The sequence below is a fragment of the Pyxicephalus adspersus genome, chromosome 7 (genome assembly GCF_032062135.1).
Source record: "Pyxicephalus adspersus chromosome 7, UCB_Pads_2.0, whole genome shotgun sequence".
NCBI classification, from domain to species: domain Eukaryota; kingdom Metazoa; phylum Chordata; class Amphibia; order Anura; family Pyxicephalidae; genus Pyxicephalus; species Pyxicephalus adspersus.
In genome coordinates this window covers 14998243-15017725 of record NC_092864.1, presented here as the reverse complement: position 1 = coordinate 15017725, position 19483 = coordinate 14998243, and the positions used below count along the sequence as shown (strand labels likewise).

The following is a 19483-nucleotide window of genomic DNA, read 5'->3' as shown; positions in this document are numbered from 1 at the left end:
ACCTCTGTTCCTACCACGCTGATTACATTTTAATATTTTGTTTTAATGACTGAATTGAAACATGTAAACTCTTGCATTGACCTTTCTTTCTCTCTCCACAGTTTGCTGCTTTGTGGTACACAAGCGCTGCCATGAATTTGTTACGTTTTCGTGCCCTGGTGCTGACAAAGGACCTGCATCTGATGTGAGTACAATTCCACACTTCTTACCTTGACTGCATGCCAGTAAGAGACTGGAAGTGGTCTGGCACATTTGGGTTTAGTAGGTTTATTGTATTTTGCTGTTTATTAGTCTATGCTAGTTCTATCTTTTTTAGTAATGTTTACTGTACTATACTAAGAGTTTTGGGTTGGATATTAGCCTTGATATAGCCCTGGGTATAAGCCTTGGATATCAAACCTAGGCTTGATGTATCCTTCTCAAAGCCTATCATGCATGAAAAAAGAAGTCCCCAATTAAAATTGTTAAATGTGAGGGGACAACTATCTTCCAGTTGTTGTCCTACATTGTCAACTGGTCTCATTTATCCATGGTGGAGACTAGAAGTAGCCATGCTGAAACAATTTCACAAACGCAGTCCATTGTTATTACGTTTAGGTAGCAGAACAAGGATGTGCAGCCAGTACTGGAATGAGTTGAAGCATGCAGGATGTGGCTGAACAAAATGCTGACAGGACTCCATATGTATTTCGTTTTCAATTAGCTCTGACTTACAGAAAAAAACCCTCTCCAACCTGGACAACCTAAATGTAGCTTCTCGTGAAAAATTGCTTTGTAATTCACAGATTACTACTACATGTAGAAGATCTTTAATACAAACTACCCCTAACTTTTTTCTGTTTTTATTGTAAAAATATTCCTTTTCAAAACTTAAAAATTGCAACAAAGACTCCAAGGCCAGGCTTAGGTTTCTTAGAAACTCCTAGACAAACCCTGTGCCAGTAGTGTGAATTGTGAAAATTGTTTATCCCCAATGCTTATTTATACATTGATGAATGAGGACTCTAGTGTAAATGATGTGGGCTCGAGTTCATTTTACAGCAGGAGGATGCGGACCATGTTTTGCAGGAAAAGTTAATATTTACATGTAAATTTAGTTTTACCTATATCTTTGTATATTATGCTGGGTTCGGCTATTCAGTATTAACTGACACCTAATCTTGTCTCCTTTTCCTAATGTTTCCCTGACACGAAGTAGAAGTTTAGGCTTCTCAGACTTCATTAGCTCAATGCTTTCAATCACTTTTTGACTTATTAGCCGGTGAGTGCAGGATCAGGATGACAGCCCCAAAGGCTGTACTTAAAAATTCTGCAGAAGCAGCTTCCATAATTTCTTCTTCCAGGTTCCATTTAAGTAGAGATCATTGAGTTCTTCGTGTATTGCCCTGCGGTGGGCTTCTCTCCCTTGCATATACCCCCTTGAATTTAGATAGATGACTGAACATTTTATCTATTGGGATGTCACATTCAGTACTTTTATATCCTGATCTTTCTGAAAATAAAACTCCTTCACGTACCCTTCCAGAGTTCATACGGGGAGGCCTAGGATGACATTCTCCAACTCACACAGCACACAGTAGAAATCCATTTTTCTTATAACTTTTTATCAGATGACAGAAAGTTCAAAAGCATTAACAAATGTAAGAAGCAGGACAGTTGTTATCTGTGCGGTGTCTTCCTGCAGGCTGGGGATTGTCATTGCAATGCAGTAAAATCTTTTAATCTTTAATCCAGACATTCCTTCAGGAATAATTGTGTATTTAAAAAAAAAAAGATGGCATACACCTGTTAAATTTTTGACATTGTCCACTGTATCAGAGTGTAAATGAAAACCGAAAGCTTGATTTTTTTGTGCGTGTGTTGGACATTTTTAGGGCTTTGGTTATTAAAATGGCAATATAAAAATGTATAAAACATATATATTGTGTTAAAACAATAAAAAGAGTTACATTTTACCATTATGATTAGTAAGCATTGACATCCTGGCTGCCTAGGGTCTTCATGCTGTATGTGCCCTCTTTTAGGGATTGGGGGGTTAGATTTTTGCTATAAGTGATTGGTAGCATTGTTAATGTTTACTGCTGGCAGCTAGGATGGGGGGAAAACTTGAAGAAAGACTACATGATATAATTAAGCTGAGCTTTCTACTAGTCAGGGAAAAGGAAGGGTATAGAGGCAAACTCTTCTCTAATAGTTTTGGTTTTAAGCCAGCCCTAATCAATCATCCATTTATAATTACAAGAAAGGATAGATTCAGAGAGGGCTTTTAAGGCTTGCAATTTAAGTTGACTCAGATAAAGAATATATATCAAGAAATACATACATAAGCTTTTAACATTCTCAAGAACAATACCAGTTGTAATGTGAATGATGATAACTAAATTACTTTGGTTTCTTAATTCGTGATCAAAAATAGTATCGCAGTCACCGATTCTGGAGCGTTTCGCTTCCTCAGGGGATTGTTTAGAGACGCTTAATAAATTGATGAACACTGTTTGAGATAGTGGTGTGTAGAAAACAGAGGTGTGCTCTCTAATTACTTTTTATTTTTAGTTAAATATCCAGGAAATATTATGGACATTAATTTGGTAATTCCCACTCATCTTTGTGAAGAGAAGAAAAGCTTTTTAGCTGTTAATTTGTTTCTGTAGTGCAGTAGTGTGTTTCTGTTTGCTAGGCAGCTGTCAAAGACCTCTTTTCTTCTCTCCACCAAGATGAGCTGGAATTCATTTTATCTCTGGATGCCACTGTTCTTCCTTCCAACCTGGAAGGCACAGCAGGAGAAATGTTTCAGCAACACACTCTAGTCCATTGTGCTGTTCCATATGAATCTTTCTGGAAGGTTGGTGACGTTGTCCTCGCCTGGACTCTGTGGGTGGAAGCTGGGGAGAAAAGTAAGTATAATTTCAACTTTCCCAGTTAAGGGTACCCTTTTCCTCTACTAAGTGTAGGTGAGACAACATTTTATTGGAAGGTCCACTCGAGCGGAAAAGTCATTTCCCTATTTTGGATAAACGTTTTGAATCTTTTTAGTTTTTGCTGCAAACCCTCCAAGTACACGCAATTTATTTTTTACTTCTGGAAACTCTTGAAAGACTCCTTTTCTTCCCAAATTTATTAAAACTATTCAAGACTGGAGTGTAAGGCCCAGGTCAGTATCAGTATTCCCCAAACACCAGTCCCCCAATCCACAGCCGCAGGCTTCGCCTATAGCGGCCCCCGCTCAGCCTCGGGAGACTGGTTGCATCTCCCAGCACTCGGTTGCCCCCAGAACTTGGTGCGCAAGGGATGGTGTCTGGAGATAGGCCGGCAGTCGACCCGGAGCCCACAGTACAGTTTGACTATGCTAGGACAATGGTCATTGTCTTCTGGCATGCTCTGTACCATACTGAACATTTGACAGATGCAGTAGAGCTTAAGGTGTTGCACCCGTTACATCGATATCCGGCCTAAGAGACAGGACGCTGGAAGGTTTTATTAATAAACGTTTAAAAGCTGTTGAATTTTTTAGATGATCTAATTCATCTAAATGATCTCAGTGGAGGCTGGAGTCAGATTTAAAGCCTTTGATTGAATCTTCTCTTCTGTGCTCCTGCAGGCTTTAATAAAGAAATGTTCTTTGCTCCCTCTAGTGGATCCAAGGAAAAGCCACATCCTTTTCATTTACCTGATGGATAATATTTCTTGAAACCAGACCACTTCTTGGAATGTTTTTGTTTTGAAAAGGAGCATAAAAAATACCAAGATTAGAGGTAATGGTGATTGAATGTAGACCTTCCTAAATCACTATCCAACAGTCCTGTGGCCAACTGAATGACTTTTTCCACCCCCAAGCCCACTTTTGTACCCCTTATCTGAGGCTTGTCTGTCCAAAAAAAACAAAAAAGTTTCATGGACAGTGCTCTTGCAAGGTAAGGGTCCTTTCATAGCAGGAGTGCTGGGCTGAGAGCAAGACAATTGCAAAAAAAATAAAAAAATTTGATTTGCAATGTGCCCAGTTTAGCTAAAAATAAGACGTTCTGCAATTGTACTCAGTGTTCTTCTAAAGGTCTGATGCATAATGCAATGCTCTGAGACACAAAGAAAGCCTTTAACAATTTTTTAGTGTTTGTCCCAGTAAGTAGTTTTGGCGTTAAAGAATTCAGTGCTTTGTAATTAATCTCAGCACTTTGTAATTTTTTGGAATGCTGATATTGGTGTATGTAGCACTAATGTCAATTAATAAATTTTGTATTTTGGGCATAGGGGCATAAGATTTGTTGTCCTACAGATCTAGAAAATATCTTAGTCTAGGGCTGTTTGTTAACAACTCATTATATGTTAGCAGTCAGCATTGTGTAAATGTCCATTCAAAACAGTATAGCTTATATAAAGTGTAAGGCCCTGGTCCAATAACAGAACTCACCAGACACCAGTCCTCCAATCTAATGTCCTCACCTATGAAAAGCCCCCGCTCAGCCTCGGGAGACTGGTTGCCCCCAGGACTTGATGCGCAAGGGATGGGGTCTGGGGAAGGGCTGGCAGAGGACCAGGAGCCCGCAGATAAACAGTACCAAGATTCCTACAGAGACGAGTCGAGAATACAGAGTCAGAGGTCATACACAGGTAATCCATCCACCAGACGAGGTACAAAGGGCAAGACACGAGCAGAGTCGGGGTCACAGGTCAGTCCAGGCAGCAAAAACTCACAGGCAAGGTCAGGAACAGTAAATCAGAAGACTCCACACACCAGCAGCAAGTTAGCCTAGCTTAATGCTACAACAGGCACTGGTTATTGGGAGCAGAGAGGCTATAAAGTCCCAGCAGCCAAAGGCAGCGCAAGATAGAGCCAGGAACTAATCTGCCTCTAAATACCTCCTTTGCTATGCACAGCCCCAGAGTGTGTGCGAGGGATGCCGATAAAATACAGCAGGCTGCACGGGTAAAGTGAAGTAGGGACTGCTATTTCTTTGTTTTCCTTGCTGCTGCAAGTGACATTGCTGGACAAAATAGGCAGTCTGGGATACTGTGGTGGCGCACAGCATGGAATCGCCAGCGTTTCATAACATAAAGTCAGTATTTGCATTTCGCGAAAGTCATTGTATGTTCTGAAAAAAAGTGTTGGTGAATTCTATGAATTTATATGTTTAGTAAGCTTATATTTAGCTTTATTAGATGTGGTTTACTGCTTTACATTCATAGTGCATTGTCCCTATACTTGGAATAAGGAATAACATTTTCTCAGAAATGGGGACAACTTTAACGTTTGATTTCCAGGGTCATAAATTGGCACAGCCAAAGGTTTTCTCTTTTAATCTGGTTGAGGATAGAAATCTTATTGGCCATTTCCCTGTTATCCAGCCACAATTCCATTTTTTGGGGATAAGAACAGATCACTTTTCGTTAATCAAATCAATTTCTGTAAATTGATGAAGCCTGAAATCTGGTTGCTATAGAATTTACACATCATTGTCACTCCAAGCTTGTTACATTAACCCGGTTCTCACATAAATTCAGAAATGAGTCTTGTATTCTTGACTTGATGGTGATATATTGGCTCGTTGTGATGCAGACATTTAATTCTTTAAACCACTGTTAAATGACTTGCAGTGTCCCCTTTAATCTGTGAAATCAAGCTGTAAGGTCATTTATTTAATGGAGACCTGCAGTTAAACAAGCTGACACCAGGGGCCTCTGAAGATGGAACACGATAAGTGTTGTGAGATAAAACGGCACTTGGATTACAGCGAGAGAGCAAACCTTGTGTAACTGAAGAGGTAATCACATCTCCTGACAGAAGAGTGGCGTGGAGGGTTTCCCCGATAGACCTACGTCTACATAAGCTTCTAATATTTGGCAATGTTTCCGATCTCTCTGATGTCATTGGCCTGTTTTTGGCCAGATAACAAGCACTCGTGAAGAGTAACCCACCCAGACAAGAGTTCAATGCAATAAAGAACTAATGGAAAATTAATTGCTCTTATGACATTTTGAAACTTGATTCAAGTCTCGAAATTTCTCAAGAGCAAACTGATACCTTTGTGTATGCTAGTGTTGCCAAAGTGAATAGGGGAGCGCTACATTTTAAAGCAGATCTGTTCTCAAAGAAGGATAAACTGGACTAAGCATTAAATAGCAGACACACATTTACAGGATTTACAGGTTTACATTTTTAGCACTCTGCAGCTTCAAAATTTAAGGCTTCCAATATTCGATGACTATTTGCTACACCAAAATTTTTGCTTGGTACCCTCATCCTTCAAGCTGACACTTAGGAACAATGAAACTGGGGCTAGGTATATATTGGGGGATAGAGAAGTGGGTTCAGGTTCCCTTACCCCACCACAGTTCCAACCCCCGTGACATTACTGCTTTCTCCAAGGACTTTGCAGTAGGATTATGTCTTTTTATCTTTCTCTTTAGGATTATGTCTTTCTCATGTAAATTGGTTTTCTTTACTTTTCTTCCCTTTTCTTTATATAGTCTGCCCAAGTTTTCACTTTTATTTTTTTTACTACTGAGCCCCATATCACTACATGACACATTTCTAACATAAGGGGAACCAAGGTGCCTAACTGGAGCATTGACTATACAAAGCATCCAGACATGTCGAATAGCAGCAGTACCTCAGAGCCGTCCATGCAATGATAGTTTTAGCACATTGCCGCCTGAGCTGCATCTAAAAATCACTGAATGTAGAGGGAATCAAGTCTCACAACAACTAGGGATGCACCATAATTGCATCCAGAAATGTTGGCTATCAGCAATACCCTGGAGCTGTTTATTGAAGGAAGTTTCAACACATTTTCTCCACTATAATGTATTTTCTACAGGGAGCTAATGTAGGAGGAATCAAGGTGTCCAACCAAGGGATGCACCAACCATCGCATCCAGAAATTTTGCTTAACAGTGGTACTGTGGAGTTGTTCAGGTGAAGAAAGTTTCAGCACATTGCCCTTGGATCTGCAGTTATGAAGTACCTTTAATAGGGGATGATTGTAGGGGGAAATCAAGGTGGCTCATCAAGCAGTGCATCCAGAACTTTGGAAAAGCAGCATTACCCCGGAGCTAGCTGTCCAAGCGAGGGAAGTTTCAACACATTACTTCCAATTCTGCAACTGTAAAGTACCTTTTACAAGGGGTGAATGTAGGGGAAATCAAGGTGCCCAACAAGAGGATTCACTATCAAATGCATTCAGAAATGTTGGGTAGCAGCAGTACCCCTGGAGTTGGTCAAACAGGGGAAGATTCAACACCGTAGAGCTGCAGCTATAAAGCTCCTTCTTTTACAAAATTCTCCAACATGACCACATCATATATATATAAATATATATATATATATATATATATATATATATATATATATATATATATGTCTGTGTTTGCATCCATAACTTCTACATTTTGAAAACGAATTGCTGCATGCTATGAATTTGTATATTAGTAAGTTTGTGCTTCGCGTTGCCCAGTGTGGTTTGCTGCTTCTCCGCTGTCCCGATATGTGGAATAACATGTCCATGCTATCACTCCAGTGAAAAGCAGAATTTGGGGATAATTTTATGTTTGCTTTTTAGCGTCATAAATGAGCATAGCCAAAGGTTCTCTTTTTTTCCATTATTATTGATGGAAATCCTATTGACTTTTCTCTACTTTTTTTGGCCAAACGTACCAATTTTTACCATTTTTTCCATCTAATTGGTAAGCTAGGAATGTGTCCTGGACCAAGCTGAGGCTACAGTGGAGATCCATTACCTGTCTGTGCTGTCTGGCAAAGTTACCCTGAATAAAGGACTGTATACCATAGAATTATTAAAACTGTGAATCCATCCTTATGCCTGGGGTTCAGTTTTATTCCATCTACCCCAGTTTTAAGCAGTTTTAAGCTCTCTCTGCACATTGCCTTCCCTGAATAATCCTCCTCAGCTGTTGGTATTGTGCAGTTCTATAAATAAAACCATATATGTATTATGCTATTATAGAGACAATACAACGATCCATAGTGTTAGAGGTCCTGTTGTTCTGTGAAATCCCCCAGCGACACGTGCTGGCTTCTTTCTTCCAGAGCTGGAATCACTTACCATGGAAACGTACTTATTGCGAGAGTGAAGAATCGGAAAAATGCAGACTCTGCTCCGACAGTAAAAATAGAAGAGTGCAGAATGGAAGATAGGAAGGTTACACTTCTCGTTACTTAGTAATGTGTCTCATTAACACAAAGTTGTTCCACATACGTCAGATTATGCATTCACAGGCACGCTACTCCACTAGGGCTTAAAGCTCTGCTCCATCATGAAGCCTGTTTTACATAATCTCTGTTCTGTGCTCTCCAAATTCACAGGGAAATTGTGGCCAATTGTAAATATCCTAGAACATTTCTTCACATGGCATATCCATTTCTACCCGTGTCTACCTCTGCCTTTTCAGGAATTTAATTATCTGGTGCTACGTGAGGGAGGTGTCTAAAATTCCATTACTGAAGCAAACCTGTGATTTGCCAAGTAGGACAAGGCAGCAGACTTGTTATTATGCCTACTGTACCCCTTGCAAAGCCTTTTGGGGGCGTACTTAGGGCTGGGCACTGTCTCCCCGAGTGCACAAACTAACGGTGGGTTGAAACAATCACCAATATTATTATTATTACTATTATTACACTGTATTTATATAGCGGCAACATATTATGCAGCATTTTACATGTCCATAGTCATGTAATTATCTGTCCCTGATAGAATCTCACAATGCAATGTTCCTACCTCTGTCATATGTCTTTAATATAGTCTAAGGTCAATTTTGGGGGTGAAGCCAACTAACCTAACTGCATGTTTTTGGAATGTGGGAGGAAACACAGGGAGAACTTGCAAACTCCATGCAGATAGTGTCCTGGCCGAGATTCGAACCTGGGACCTAGTGCTGCAAAGAGTGCTAATCACTGAGCCACCATGCTGCCCATACACCAGTGACACATCAGAGGTAAGGGAGGGAGTCCTATGTTTCTTCACATCAGAATGTCCATGCTATCTTTCTAGCTATATCTTAGAAGCCAATCTGGGCATTGAACAGAGTACAGTATACATGTGCTGTTGGAAAGGGAAGTATTAGCTTTTGGTCAATATTCTTATAAATATTTTTTCACCTTTTACCTAACTAGATAATAGTGCTCTGATCCCCATTTAACATTTTCACTATGATGACTTTTCAGCTTTGCTGAAAGAAGCCCTTGTATGCAGAACTCAAATGTATCCTCACACACAGTGACTAGTCTTATTATCAGAGGGCTAGGATTTCAAAAGCACTCCTCAATGTCCTGCACTGTTTAGCCGTTTAACATTCTGGGCCATTTGCTCTAGCACATCGCATCACTTCTCTCCAGTTGCTGTGATTACTTGTTTGTTACACTACTAGGCATGGAAGGAGCCCGAACCAACAATAAAAAAACACCACTTTTCTAGCCCCTTGGGATTAGGCCACGCTTGTATATACCACCAATAAACCAGAGAGGAGCGTTTTACTTTTCCTATATTGGCCTGGTTATTTAGAAATAACTTTACCATTACCTAGAGAACAGAGTATCATATATATATATATATATATATATATATATATGCACAGGAAATAATGGCATTCTGTTTTGTAAAAAAAAAATTGATAGAAAAAATCATCAGGAAAACAATCAGAGGATAGATGGTGTAGTTAATTAGAGATAATTAGTGTAAACTAGAGAGAGATACATAGAAACAGAAAGAAAACACCTTTGTGTCAAAGTCTGTTTTTTGACAGCTGCTGCATTTACATAGCAACTGCTGACTGTTATTTTGACAGTTGGGAATTGACAAAAAATGCGAAGATGGAATTAGTAGCAGGGAAGGAGGAAATCAGTCGGGTAGTACACCTGGCTAGGAGGGGCTGGGGAGAACACTGCAGAGGGTTTTGGTCATTAAACAATTATGCTAATTTTCTTCATTGTTCTTTACTGTGTGCAGCTAAATATGTACAATTTTCTAACCAATCTTCACCCGTGTTTTGTGAACCATCAAAGAATGCCATGTCCTTGTTCTGAAAATGCCAATTGCCCGACTTTTGGAATGACCAATAGTTTAATATTTTCATTGACCTTAAAGAAATGTGCGGAACAAGAGATTTGGAGAAAAGTGGACACGGCTCTGTTTTGTTCCTTTGTTTCCTGATTTGAAGCAGACCTGCTGTATTTTGCAATGTTAACATCTTTGTGGGATGAATGGGTGGATAGGAAAATGCAGCGCCAGGCTTCTTTTAGTGCTTCCTGCAAGAGCCTAAACCTTTAGTTAAATGATCTCTGTTGCACAGAAGGCTCAGCCGATCTGATCTTTGAAAACTTTTTTTATTTAGCCAAGATTAAATAAGCAAAAAAATTTAATTTGAGTAGTAACATTTTTTGAAGTTTAGTATTTCAGCCATTTTGTAATTTTTTTAATTATTTACCCAGACCCAGTTTAAGGCACGTGGCCAGGTAATGTTGTTTGGGTTTGTAGTGGTGAGATGAGAATTTTGTAATGGGGAATATATCTAGTTAGGATGAGTTGTGTGTAGTTAGGTCTTCTGAAATGGACATCATTGATCCATCTCTCAACTGGCTGTGAAAATAACCCTTTTTTTGTATAAATGAGCATTTTAAGGCTGTATAATGCAGGCATGAAACATAAAATATTTTAAAAGCTACAGATTCTCTTTAATACCATTGTGACAATTCTGTGACTATTTTAGCAGAGTCCCACAGATGGTGCATGGTGTTTTGAGCCCAGCTCCCGTGACTTAGGCCGGCAGAGCCGTTCAGCAGTTGGATGATTCGGGAACACACTGGTGCAAAGAAATCTGGTGCCATTCATACTTAATGTGCTCTATGAGCTTGCAAGCCTCTTAGAAGTGTTTAAGCACTAAGGAGCTTTTAAGGCTGCAGCACAGCCGAATTTGCAGCTCCTCTCAACGGGCATTCTATTGGAACATCCTCATCTGTACCCAGTTAGAGTAACCCTTTATCAGCCATCTGTGTGAAATGAGAACAGTGTGTTTTCCTATATATTCTGTCATGAAACCGACACAGGTCTGATTACATATCCCTACAAAATTTCATTCATGTGTATCCAATTGTTTTCCCCTGCAATCTTCATCTGATTGTGTATGATACAACTCCCATTGATTAATTTATTGCACCAACTGAAATCTCCCCATAGATTTATCTGTTCACTTTCTCTTCGTTCCAGCTGAGTGCACATTGATATTTATTGCTTTGCCACCCCTTCCCCTACTCAGATTCAACTGATATCCCAAATTCCTAGTTACTCGCATCAGTCCATCCATATTCAGGGCCGAAAGCACTTCTATTTAAACAACAGGCAAGGTCACGGGCCCAAATTTCAGGTGCCAAATTAGTGCAATGAGAATCCAGAGAATTAAAATAGGTATTGGGACAAAATTGAACATCCGCTTTCAAACCTGCCATATTTTTCCCTATCCTGAAGAAACCCTCACTAGACCCCTCCTTACCTTCTAGCTAGCGTCCTTCCACTGAAACAGCCCTTACTAAAGTGGCCAATGACCTCATCAGAGCTAAGTCTCAAGGCAACTTTTCCCTGCTCCTTCTCCTTGATCTTTTCTCTGACACTGTTGATCAGCCCCTTCTAATACAAATCATGAGCTCCATTGGTATCAGTGACACTGCTCTCTCTTGGTTTGCTTCCTATCTCTCTCCTTTCAAGTTTCTTTCAATGGTAATTCCTCCTCACCCACTCTCCTCCCTGTTGGTGTTCCCCAAGGGTCAGTCCTTGGACCGGTCCTCTTTTCTCTGTACACCTCCTCTCTCGGTAGTCTCGTATCCTCCTTTGGCTTACAGTACCATCTGTATGCTGATGACACTCAAATCTTTCTGTCTACCCCTGACCTGTCTCCCTCAGTCCTGGACAAGGTCTCATGCTGCCTGTCAGCCATCTCATCATGGATGTCTGACCGATTCCTGAAACTCAACCTGGATAAAACAGAACTCATCATCATCCCCCCCTAAAATTCCAAATCTCCCCCTGACATATATCTAACTGTTACTAACACTGTTTTTGGCCCCTCCCCTCAGGCACCTTGTCTTGGTGTCACCTTTAATTCTGCCCTCTTATTTAACCCCCATTTTCAGAACATTTCCAGGTCCTGTCACTTTCACCTACGCAACATCTCCAAAATCATCCATCGCTCCTACCTGTCCCCAGGGACCACAACACTATCATCATCTCTCTTCTGGACTACTGTAACCTCCTCTTTTTTTTTGTATCTCACTAACTCCACTCTCTTCTCTACAATCTATTATGAACGCTGCAGCCAGACTCATCCATCCTTCCCACCGCTCCTTTTTTGCTGCATTTCTTTGCCTCTTCATTGGCTTCCATTTCACCTTAGAATCAATATCAAGCTCCTGTGCTTTGCCTTCAAATCCCTCCACAGTTCTTGTCCCACTTACATTTCTGACCTGGTAAAAAAAATACTCCCCCAGCCGCTCTCTTCCATCTTCTGATGACCTACTAATGATTTCCTCACTCATAACCTCATCACACACACGGCTCCAAGACTTTTCTAGAGCTGCCCCAACTCTCTGAAATGGTCTCTCTTGTCCTATTCAGCTTGCTCCTACTTTCTGCTCATTTAAAAGAGAACTCAATACCTATTTTTTCAAACTTGCCTACCCAACAAACTTCTTTTGTCTCTAAACCCTCACTACTTCCCACCACAACATATCTGCCCTCCTATTGTGTATTACTTCCCCCACCTCCTAGATTGTAAGCTCTTCGGGGCAGGGTCCTCTACTCCTACTGTGTCACTGTCTGTATTCATCTGTGATTTGCAACCCCTATTTAATGTACAGCGCTGCGTAATATGTTGGTATTTTATAAATCCTGTTTATTATTATTATTAATAATAATAATAATATACATGCATTTCGGTCCATGGCTGTAGGCAGAATGGCATTAAAAACCATGTATATAATTGTGTATTTCCAGATGCATCATATAGAGCCTCTACAAAATGTTGTTCTTTTTTCTACATTTTTTTCTACATACAAAGTGTTTTTGAGTTCCAGGTGACTTTTTAAATAAAAAAAGTATTTTTATAATTTCTTTTGATGATTACATATATCCCTTAGCTTTGTTGTTTGTAATGTTCCATTCCTAGGATATTCCCATGAAGAGTTAATTCGGCTACAAAGTTGGAAGAATATTTAGTTAAAGAGTCTGAAGTAATAAATTGTACAAGGACAGGCCTGCTGAATTGCTTACAAAATACCAAATGAGTACAGACAAATGCCCTCTCCATCTGAATGCTAAAAAGCAGGCAAGCTTTATGTAATATATTCACAGTAGGTGTCATGTCAACTCTTATCAAGACACTGCTGGACTTCTCTCTTCTATTTCTCTTCCTCTTCTGCTTTCTTTGCTTCTTCTTTTATCTACTTTCATTTGTTAGTAGTCCTAATTGCTTTGGCTTGCAGAATTGGGTGTTAGGAGATAAAACCAAGAAAACAGCTAGGTGCTTACCTAGGCAGTGCTTATGACGTGTTTGGCATCCAGGACCCAGGACCAAAACAAACATATTGTCCTTTTTTTTTATTAATAAAAAATTTTGATCTCACTAAAGACATTGCCATTATTTCCTATGGTAGAAGTCTGGTATTATCGTTTGATGCTTTTGTGTTCGGAAGGAGTGCTTATGGGCAAAATAGCTAAACACCAAACCAGGCACCCAAATTTATTTGTTGTCTGTCTGCCCTGTGGGGAGAACTTAGACTTGTTTTTACCCTACTGCACCTTTATATCACTTGGTTGCTTGCTTAAAGCATGGGGCGTACAGGATTTATGGGTTAGTGAAAGCATATTTACACAATATGGCCAGATATTTGTAGACTCCTAACCATCACCCCTGTATGGACCCATTGGACATCCCTTTAGAAAATTTTGGGCATTATTACATTAGTCTCCACCCCTTCTGCTAGAACAAACTCCACTCTTCTGAGAAGGCAACATTTGGAAGTGTGTCTGAAGGCAAATTTGCCCATTTATCCAAAAAAAAAAACATCCAGTACTGATGTTGGATGAAAATACCTGGCTTAGCAGGCCCTCCAACAGTGTTTAGTGGAGTTGTGTGGGCCATTTAGATTCCTTTACACCAAAATCATAAAGTGGTGTCCAAATGGAGGTGGCTTTGCACGCGTAAAATTATCTTCCAGATGCTGCCATAGGATTTGATTTGTATTACATGCAGTGTTAAACCCAGAATTTTTTTTTAAGCCGGATGGGAAGGAATTGTAGGTGGGTGGCAGCTCCTGTATTGTAACCCAACTCTTCAGTGACCACCCCAAAACAGCCGGGTGGTTACTGAAAAGTGCTGGCGGGTGCACCCGGCTTAAAGGGGCCAAGGAGAACACTGACTTGTCTTTGTATGCTCTATTAATGGTACCTTTTACTGGAAAACTCCAAAACTTAAGCATTTGGAGTGGTGGCCATGCAAGTTTGGCCATATGAGGTGCATTACCTAATTAATATTCCTTGCTACGGTGATATGGCCAATTACTTGTCCCAAAGTTTCAATTCTTTCACATGTGTATAAAGCAAAGGGACCTCATCTATAGTTTGTGTTTCTGTGATAAAAAAAAAAGAAATATTGACCATATGTTTGTCACATTGAGGTTGTGATCAGTTTAGATGCAGATATCGTAATGCAGTCCACCTTTAGTAAACCTATTCCTCTCGCAGCCTAGTTATGATGGCTCTGGGGATTTGTTCCAGGAAAGCCCATGCAGTCCATTATTTTATTATGTATCAAACGCCTCGTGATTTGCTAGAGGTCACCAAGGTCACTTGGTCTTGGACGGGACTCCCTCGGCTGCTGCAAACCTTGTAATTACTGGCAGGCCATGGGAGAATAAAAATAGCAGCTCTGGAGCAGAGGATTATACAGATCCAGCAGCTGACAGCACTGTGGGCTTTCAATTGAGTCAAATCTAATGAGAATTGTGCCTGGTACTCTCCTGTGTTTCGGTGATAACAGGGCCGCCTGTCTGCCGCATTCATGGGAGGTGGGATGGGGACACAGAGCTGGACTTTGTATCGGGGGGAGTCGCAAGCTGCGGACTAACCACCATCTCTTGTAATTTGTTCCCCCAACAAAAGAGTGTAATTAATTGTACAAAACATGCAAAGACGGCAGATGTGATGGGAGCGGTAACAGCTGGGGATGAGCTCTTCCGAATTACAAATGGGAATTGCTGAAAAAGTGGAACTATTTGGATTGGTTCTAAAAGTAAATGAAAGTAACTGGATTTTATTTTAAGGAAATTTATATTCTCTTTAAACATCTTTAGGAGTTTTAAACTAAAATATTTCTAATGTTTCAGACCTCTGAATAAAAAATGTTTCACTAAATGGTAGCACTTTCTGATGCTTGCAGGGTCTACATATATTTACCAATCTTTTCAACCAGCCATTCGGAGTCTTTTTCCAACTTCCCATTGTACGGTAAATGAAACCTCTCATGAGATGAAATTGTTGGCTGCCTTTGCTGACCTTCTCCTGAATATTGGGCAGTTTCTAAAGGAGAGCCGGTAAATAAAATCTGTGCCTACAGTCTGCAATGTTATAGTGATAGTTTTTTTTTTTTGCAGAAAAATTCCCTGGAGCCAGTGGGAAATAGAAATGTTCAGTGTTGTTCCTGGGGCAAAAATAAAGGCCTTAAAAATGTCAGACTTTGGTGGCAGTGGCAGAAAGGAGTGCCCAGCTAGGAGTAGCAGTGCTTAGAGAGGAGACCGGAGGTCTATAGTGCCCAATGGAGGGTGGGGAGAATAATAGTTCCCAGGGAGGAGTGGAGGGAATGTTGTTTCTCATTATCTAGCATTATATTTGTAGCAATAATGACAAATCTAGGAGGGGAGTGAAGATCCATGTTAGTGGAAAGAACCCACCCAGTCAAGAAGTTGTCCTGTGCTGATGTTTTCTATCCTCCTGCTGCCTAAACTATAACAACCATTGGGCAGGAAATCTCTCTATCACACAGAATCTGCGGATACCAGGAACTAATGCTGCAACAAGCACTTCTACAATATGCTTCGAAAGATGGCAGAATTGTGTTAGGGTCCCTGAACATTTTTTTATAGGTTTGCATGATATCCTCTACTCTTTTGCCTTTCCATATGATTTTGGAGTGTCAGCGGGACCTTTCACTCATTCAGCCAAAATAGTACAAATTTTTGAGGTCAGGTAATAATGTTGGATAAGAAGTTCCGGAAGTTCATTACAAAGGTGTTAAGAAAAGCTTAGTTTTGGGCAATGTTTAGGACACTCATATTCTTTCATAGGAAAGCCCTGTCCTTATGGATCTGGTGGATGTGGCTTTATAGCATGGCGCTTCTGAAACAGAAAATAGACTTTTGCTACAAAGTTGAATTTGCAAAAACATCTTTGTGTTCTGCAGCTTGTACACTTGTCAGTGTTCTCTTCTCCCCCTTTTAGACGGGCGCACCTCCTGGCACTTTTCTGTAACCAGCTGGCTGTTTTTGGGTGGTTACGAAAGAGTTGGGTCACACTACTGGGACTGCCACCCAACTACAATTTCTTCCCACCCGACTTAAAAAATTTCTGGGTTTAACACTGTGATTGACTGGAAACAATTGAACTCAATACTTTGGAGAGGCATCCAATAAATTTTGACCGTTGTAGGCATAAAAGTGCACAAACGTTATAGTATACGCTGGGTATGATGATCAGACTGGGGGTACAGAAGTAACATGAGATGCCAGATTTAAGAAATTGTCTAGTCTTCATCCAGGGGTCCAATGTGTGCCAGAGGAGTCTGCATCACAAGACTGGCTGAGCCTACTTACAGATACATTCTAATTAATACAGCTGTATGTATATGTCTGTATATCACATGTGTGCTGAGCTGCTGATATTATTTTGTGCATTTATAAATGTGTCTTTGCAGTGACTTCACATCTCATTGCACCCACTCAACAAATGAAACTGTGAGCTGTGGCCAACTGCAAATCCTTCTCCTTATGTTTTCCATGCAAATAGATCCTTGACTGGGGGTGGATTTATTTATTTTGGTTAATACGTATGGGAAATATCTGAAGAATCTGCGTAATCCATCTGCTTCCAGCTTAATCATACAGCTGTTTCAGAAAGACGAGACAAACCGCGACATGCTTGGCTTTTCAAACATAGTGACCGCTGGCAAGTAGAAAAGCAGGAGATTAAAATCAAAGAGGACCGGTTTTTAAAAATCAAAAGCTAGTTGGATTTATTTTGTGCTCTGCAGGAGGTATAAATCCAATGTCATGGTGTTATTGCTGTGTGCCACCAATTATATTTTTGCACTTTGTGACCTGCACACATTTTACACCACTATCTGCTGCTACTTAGTGTTGGCAAAGTTGTGTCTAAATGTAAAAAAAGATACATTGTTTTCTCAGTTTAGGAAAGTTTAAGGAGAAGTGAAAAACTTGGTTCCTCTTTTTGAACGCTGTTTAAACTCCGTAAGAAAAGTTTTTTGGTTTTTTTGCATTTTTGGTGGAACATTTTCTGTTGCGTTGGCCAATATGGAAAGCTCAAACTTAAAGAGAAAACGTAGATTTTTGGAATTCTTAGATATCCGTCTTCTTCTACACCTGGACCCCTGTATTGAAGAAATATGGTTCTTTAAATGTTTTTTTTATCTGGCACACTTCTGGGTTTATCAGACGCCTGCACTGTATAGTTTCAACCACTGACCCCTGTTTCATTGTGTCCTGTAGTGATATAGAAAACATATAATAATCAAATTTTTTTGTTTTTGTTTTCAAATTTAGCGGTTACTGCAATGGCGACTTAAGAGGTGGTGCCATAATTTACAAATTGCCATATTAGCATGTGGTATTTAACTGTAGAAAGAGAAGATCGAGAAAGCAGACTAATTGAAAAGGGGGCTGAGCTTCAGAATTGCTGCTGTTAAAAAGAACAAGCTGAGACGAGTAGCCCGATGTAGCAAAGGAAAAATGTTTCTCCTGTAAAATTTAAGAATGATTTACTCCACAGTGCCTGGGGCTACATAGATCATTTGAGAGGTTGTTTTTTGGCTAATATGTTACTTCTATAGCATTGAAACAGAGTCAGCACAAACATAAATTCTTTCAGATTTTTTATATATAAGGCCCAGTATAATTGGTTGAGCCCATATATGTCCCTAGAGAATAAAACCGTTTTTCGGGCATCCCACTAAGGTGTAGAAATGTTTAATTAACATTTGCAGCAGTCAAAGGCTCACACGAGCTGACCTGCATGATTAGTAACAAAAGCTAAACAGCCTCAATATCCGCCAAGGCACCACTGATCTCTGCTGGGATAAATTTAAAAGGATTAGGGTGGTTAATCTTGACAGCAGGTTGCACCATTCTTATGGTATCTCTAAAGCGGTAACAATCCGGCAAACGAGACAATCAAACACAGCGGGGCTGTCCTGACACATCCATATCTTCTGCTACTGACCTGCATTGCTGTCCTCATTTTTATATACAGACATACCTCTGTTGTTCAGTACAAAGCTTGGAACAGAAATGTTATGGTGAATAATTTAAATAGGGTATAGAAGCTGACATTATTGAGCTGCTCCTATTGTGAATCTTTACATTGATAATTGCATATTAGGTTTTCCCTGTACAGTGGGCACTATGGTGTTCTAAAGGATATCTGTATGTAGTCATTTCCTCAGGTAACCACATTTTTGGAGCATAAATAAAAAAAAAAACATGTATTTCCTATGGGGTGGCTAGGCATGGTTTATGGGGTGGCCAGGCATGCCATTGTGACATTGCTGGGTGTTATAAAGATTTCTTGTGAGGATAGAGTACTGTTAGTTGGTTGGTCAGTCTTGTGATGCAGACATGGGTTAGGCCTGTAAAATACTGGCTTTCAAAAAGCAATATTGCAGCACAGGGGGTGACCAGGTTTTTTAGTTTACGTTTGAATGGGTAATTCATTGTTATCTTGTTTTTGGTTGTAGTTCGGCTTTAGGACAGTTGTGTGCTTTCAACCTTGTGGCGACATTAATGGGAAAGCCCTTTTATGTTCCAGCATGACTGTGCCCTGTGTACACAAAGTCAGCTCCAAAGACATAGACATACTGTGATGAGTTTATTGTAGAGGAACCTAAATTGGAACTAAACTCCCTTTGCTCCTTCTCATGGTCCTTTTCTGGGTTCAGGATCTTCAGCAATCGTGATTGATCTGGGTAGAATGACATAAATCCCAAGCATGTGTATTGAAGGTAAATATTTCCCAGCATGGAAGCATTCCGAGATCGTACACTGAGCTTGTGCAGAGCCCTGACCTCAACCCTATTTGAATACCTTTGGGATGAATTGGAAGGACAAAGTCACAAGTCATTTTTTGTGTTATTTTTTTTTCCTTTGGCTGAATGGGTACACAATGCTACAGACCCTTTTCAAAATCTTGTGGAAAGCCTT

The 19483-nt window shown here is 40.1% G+C and overlaps 1 protein-coding gene across 2 annotated transcripts in view; it reads left to right on the top strand.

Moving 5' to 3' along the window:
* PRKCB (protein kinase C beta) overlaps positions 1-19483 on the top strand; it is a 159974-nt gene that overhangs the window by 67713 nt on the left and 72778 nt on the right. For both annotated transcript variants that reach the window (XM_072417576.1, XM_072417574.1), the window contains exon 3: positions 102-184. In XM_072417576.1, the coding sequence (XP_072273677.1) occupies positions 102-184 (83 nt within the window). The remainder of the gene's footprint in view (positions 1-101; positions 185-19483) is intronic.